The sequence below is a fragment of the Stegastes partitus genome, unplaced genomic scaffold, assembly GCF_000690725.1.
Source record: "Stegastes partitus isolate 25-593 unplaced genomic scaffold, Stegastes_partitus-1.0.2 Scaffold1335, whole genome shotgun sequence".
Taxonomy (NCBI): Eukaryota; Metazoa; Chordata; class Actinopteri; family Pomacentridae; genus Stegastes; species Stegastes partitus.
The window spans coordinates 91,405-97,161 of NW_007579066.1; the positions used below are offsets into that span (position 1 = coordinate 91,405).

Here is a 5,757-nt window from a genome sequence, read left to right on the forward strand (position 1 = left end):
ACTCATACACTGATGAGTGATGTGTCACTTTTAGGTAGAAAACTTGTTCCAGCTTCTCATGTGAACATTTTTGAGATTATTCTTCATCTTTTGAATTCTAGACAAAATAAGAAAATCTAAGGAAGGTCACTGCTTTTATAAAATATTATTATATATCTAAAACAATATATAAACAGGTGATACAAATAATTGTTAGCAGCCATTAAATAGTTAAATGAGAAATTATATGACCTCAATTTCCTGAGAGATGCTAACAATATTTGTGTCTAATTACAAAAATACAGAAAAAAAGAAACAGTCTTTAAAGATTTAAAGTGCTTCTTAATCAACATCATTAAACCTTCATTCATCTTCTTCTCATAAATCCCTAATACGTGTCCAGAACCAGACAAGAGACTGTTTAGAAATGTTGGACTTACTGAGGAGGAAGGAGGTTCGAGGAGGAGGCAGCGAGCTGGTAGAGCTCAGGAGGAGGCCGAGGAGAAGGAGGACGCCGGCCGAAGCCATGACGGACGAGCAAATGATGGATAAAGATTAGCTCTTCTCTGCGCGAGAGTGCGAAGAAGCTCTCAGCAACCACACAACTTCCTCTTTACCGCAGTCTGAGGTTGGGGCTGGGGAGGGGGCAAGCTTCTCTATACACCATCACGGCACCAAGCTGCTGCACCAACATAGAGATAATGGGGTCATTATATTTTCAGTGACATTAAATGTGAAGAAGGTCGTTGGAGTCATCTGCAAGTTCCTCTGAAAGCCAATTAGAGAAGAGAGAGTTTTGTTTCTCGTATGGCTCTGGCTGATCTGCTTCATCCTGTTTCACATCCTCTATCACCAGCAGCCGGCTTCATATTTCACCCACTGGCACACAACATGCACGCAAGTAAAACATCGAAACAGTAGCAGGAGGTGGGCAGAATTTACAGTAAATGCCAAGTACTGTACAACCATCTGACTGTAAACTGTGGATCAGAGTGAGATCAGGCAGTCAGGAGGAAACAGGTGAGCTGACGGTGAAGGTGGGATTAATATATTGAAGACTGAACACCTGAGGACATCAGGTAGCAGGAAGCAGGAGAGGAGGTCAAGACGAGGAGAGGCAACATGTGCAATTTGTGTCAGAAAACTTCAAGGACTGGTGTCACAAAAAGATATATTTCAAATTCAAACTACAAACTACATGTTTTCCCCTTCCAAGTAATCTCCCTGGAGTCTAACACACTTTCCCAGCCTTCTCTGCCACACCGCCATACATTCCTGGAAGGATTCTTCCAGAATCCTCCTCAGCTCCGTCGTCACAGCCATCTTGATGCCGTCCACGTCTTCAAAACGGGGCCCCTTGATGACCCCCTTGAGCTTGGGGAAGAGGAGCCAGGTGGGGTGAGTAGGGAGGTTGCTCCAGCACAGCGATGTTCTTCTCAGCCAGGAACTGTCAGATGCTCAGGGCATTGTGAGCAGGCGTGTTGTCATGGTGAAGCAGCCACGACTTGTCCTGACACAACTCTCGCCTCTTCTTGCACACTGAAAGCAGCAAACGCCACAGGATCTCTTTGTAGACGTGCTGGTTGATTGTCGGAAGGGGTAAACTCGTAGTTTGTAGTTTGGATTTAAATTATATATCTTTTGTGACACCAGTTCCTAGAACTTTTCTGACACACCTCGTATTCAACAAAATCTTTACTCTGGAGCCGCCATTTTACACAGCCAATATGGTAAAAATCCGTAATTACTGTGTTTTGCATGTGTTAAAAACTTGGAGGTGTAAATTAGAAGCTGTTAAGTTATGAAGCTGCATGTTGTGCTTCAGTTCAACCTAAACTCAGTTGCTGTTTACATCTGTTTGCTTCTCTCCTGCTCTCTGTGCTCACATAATCCGCATTTTAATTTTCTAAATTACCAATAAAGCTGCTCTCGTTTGCCTTTCACATTTTACACACAACTAGACAGATTGACCTGTCAGTACGAGTTCTATTCTATGTAGAAACTGAGGAACCAATAGTGATCCAGCTTTGTATAGCCCCGCCCCCTCACTGCTTCTAACAATGAACGATTCAGAATAGGCAGTTACTTAACAGTCCACCAGGTACATGTCCTTTCTAGAGCTGATTCTGCTAACTCTAAAATGTCTGAGCTACGACCAAAGCTCCCCAAATGTTCTGCTGCTGGCTCCAAGAGTGAACACAAGAGTCTTCATGAACTCCCAGCATCTGAGGAACTAAACACCCGGTGGATTACTGTTATTATTGATGGTGATGTCACCACGACTGTAAAACAATTCTTAGTTGTGTTGCTAACATGGCCAACATTAGATTTGACGGTACACCTACAGGTCAGAGTGCTGTGGAAACTAACACTGAGGGACATTCAGAGATGGAGGAAACTTTAATTTAAACCAAAAACAAGAACTATGTGGGTTACTGTGTTTCCATGTCGCCCACTGGGCTTCAGTTCAACCTAAACTCAGCTGCTGTTTCCATCCATTAGCTTCCCTCCTTCACTCTGTACTCACATAAACTGCATTTAATGAACAAGAACGAGTATGAAACAGTGACTGAAACTCATCCAGACTGAACGCTAACCAGCAGTCGCTTCATTTCCAAGTTGCTGATTTGTAGCTAAAATAGGGATTTTATAACGCTGTCTGACAAACTCATCAAACACAGGAGTTAAAACAACAACTGTGCTGTGAAGTTAGAGATACTTCCATGAAAATGATCCTCAGAAAGAGAGTTAGAAGAGTGGAAGTCCTGGGCTGTGTCTGAAATCACCTCCTATACCCTACACAGTGCACCATAATGGGTGTATGTTGTAGTGCTGTCCGAATGTTAAGTTACAAACGTTTCACCCTATAGCGCACTCAAAATATCCCACAATGCACTGTGAAAAGTAACGTACAGCCGATGGTCACTAATCAAGCAATATGGACCATCATGCATTGCGCGAAAGGAAATGCAACGCAAATGAGACGAACGAGAGCGCAAAAACTTTTCACTAAAATGTAAGTAATTTCCCGTTTATGTTTCGTTAAATTTCATTTGACCCATTTCTACTACGCAATAAACTGCGAATTTGATGCATTTGCACTACGTTGCTACGGTACAAACCGCGGTTAACGAGTAACATAATTAAGTGCCTGAAGTAGTGTCCGAAATGTTACTTTGCTCCCTATATAGTTCAATACATATTTCACTATATAGTGGCCCCTAAACAGGGAGTAGGGAGTGAGTGGATGATTTCGGACACAGCCCTGGTTTCATACACTCCTTCGCTATTCTCCAAACTGTCAATCACAGAACCAGACAGTGTTCTTCCTGTAGGGGGCGGGGACAGCAGTCGCTTAGCTACACTTAAAGCTACAGACACTGAAACAACCCGTTTTAAACAGGACTAAAATCAGGAAGTTAACCTTCAAAGTAACATTAAACAACTTCACAGTATTTTGAACTGAAAACTGAAAGACACATTCTGGAAATGTGAGCTTTCAGTGATTTGCTGAAAAGAGGAACAATGTAGGACCTTTTAAAGTAAAATATGTGTGACACAGCGGCACCCTTGGTTGTGTTTTATGATCATCCTGTAAAAGCACAGCTCCATTTAGATTTACGGTAAAGTGGCAGATAACTGATGTGCGGGGAGTTCCAGGTCTGTAAAGCACGAAAGAAAAAGTAGCTGCTGAGTTGGTTTGTGTTTGCCTGCAGAGATGTGTAGCGCCTCCCAGAGTGAAACCGTTGGTGGGATCTGAGATGACTTAAAGTGCTCTTTGAGTGTTTTGGTTCAGACGCTAGCAGTCGAGTCACACCTTTCAAGGGTTTGACTGTCGGAGCACCAGACTGATGTGAGCAGAGCAGGACGTGTCATCTCGAGAGTTTTTGTCTGGTTTTTCTGATAATACGTCGTTATGTGGGTTCCATGAAGTTTGACTGAGGTCTGAGTAGGAATTTCTTTGTTCCAAAATTGTTCTGCAAGGTTCTACTAATATTTTTAGCAGGAAGTTTTCTTTTAGTTCTTCTTGAAAGTCGGATAACTATAGATGTTCTAAAAATGTTTGCCGATAACGTTGTCAGACCATTGTACCCAAGCCTTCTCAAAAGTGAATGTTGCACTGAGAACGGCCCAAAGATTTTCAGAACATTACAAACATTCCAGTTATATTGCAAGAAATGTCATTATTTTACAGATATTGCCTTTTGTTTTCATAGATTTTACAATCTTTTAACAATATTGTTACTGTATCTGTACTGTATTTCTGCCAGATTTAAACCAATTTTCCTTTTTGAGAATCTTTTTAACAGTGTAAAAGGATGGGAGAAGGTGAGCAAGCTGTCTGTCTGTTTGTTAAATTTAATGTTGTGTTTGTAAGAGTGTCGTATTTGTGCTGTTAGGATCCCCTGAAAATTTAGACACTACATCTCAAGTGACTATCCTTTCAATATTAAATTCTTTAGACACCTCAATAATTATCAGTTACAGCTTTAAGAAATGTTTTAAACATCACTTTTTATGCAACATAAAATCAACGCTACTGTAACTAATAATTTCTAAAAAAAAAAAAGAAAAAAGAAAAGACCATTTCCATTAAAAAAAAAAACACACACACAAATAAACCCTTACTTCTCACAATCATCCAAACACACATCTGGACCCAGAAAAATGACTGATGGTTTAATAGAAATGTTGACTTACTGAGGAAGAAGGAGGTTCGTGGAGGAGGCAGAGAGCCGGTGGAGCTCAGGAGGAGGAGGAGGAGAAGGAGGACTGTGGAAGAAGCCATCAAGGAGAAGGAGATGATGGAGGATACAGATCAGATTAGGTTCCCTCTAAAACTACCAGCACTCAAAGACTGCAAAATAAAACAGCAGAAAACTCACCACAGCTGCTGAAAACATCTCTGAATAACATCATCATCATCATCATCATCATTTTTGGAGAGTTTGCAGCCGACACGCCAAACATCTGGTTTGATTAAAGCTGCAGAATGTTGGAGCATTACATTCAATTCTCTGGCTGTTTCTTTAAAGGCCAGTTCTAGCAGGCAGACATGGTCCTCGTCTGACTCACGTTCTCCCCAGTAAAATATTCAGTGACACTAAACTTTGACGAGGACAAAAACGGACGTTGGGGCTAACTTTCAGGATGCGTCATGGATCAGTGAAGGTCAAACAGCAGCAACGTGGAGCCACAACACAACAGGCCCAGAGGCAGAAACACAATAGAGATCCATTCTGCAACAGGAGAACCAGAAGAAGAACCTGACATGAACACTGATTGCCACATTTTTTTCTAAAAGCTGAGTGTGTGTTGTCAAATTGGTTGAAGATGTTTTCTTATTTTGCTCTGTTGAGCTCTTTGGAGGAAATGTACTTAAATTCTGTTCTAAAAAAGGAATTTATTGTTGGTTGTGTTGGTTTGCTCATCAACATCATCATCTGCCATTTTTACACGAGTAAATTTACTTTTATCAGACTGAAATATTGGAGTACCGCTTCTATCCCTGCATACAAAGCAGAAACTGATTTTAGACTGAGCAATATTCTGGTCTTTTCTTACCACTTTTTTTTAACCATCTGAACTGGCAAACAGCACTTTCTGGGGGTTTTTTTTGCTCTTTTTCCTCACTGTGAGCTCATTTTTCACTGTAATAAAGAGTCCTGTACCTCTGTGGAAACAGCACAACCATGACGAGGAGAGAAAACTGTCTTCTGTGCAGAATGACGCAGTTAGAATGACAAAATCATAAAAAACAACCAAAAAAAGTTGAAT

The 5,757-nt window shown here is 41.1% G+C and overlaps 1 protein-coding gene across 1 annotated transcript in view; it reads right to left on the reverse strand.

Moving 5' to 3' along the window:
- The window catches only part of sema4aa (sema domain, immunoglobulin domain (Ig), transmembrane domain (TM) and short cytoplasmic domain, (semaphorin) 4Aa), a 22,566-nt gene extending 21,832 nt beyond the window's left edge, over positions 1-734 (reverse strand). Inside the window, exon 1 of the mRNA XM_008298637.1 lies at positions 420-734. Coding sequence (XP_008296859.1) covers positions 420-507 — 88 coding nt within the window. The 5' untranslated portion in view covers positions 508-734. The remainder of the gene's footprint in view (positions 1-419) is intronic.
- Between the last annotated feature and the right edge of the window lie 5,023 nt (positions 735-5,757).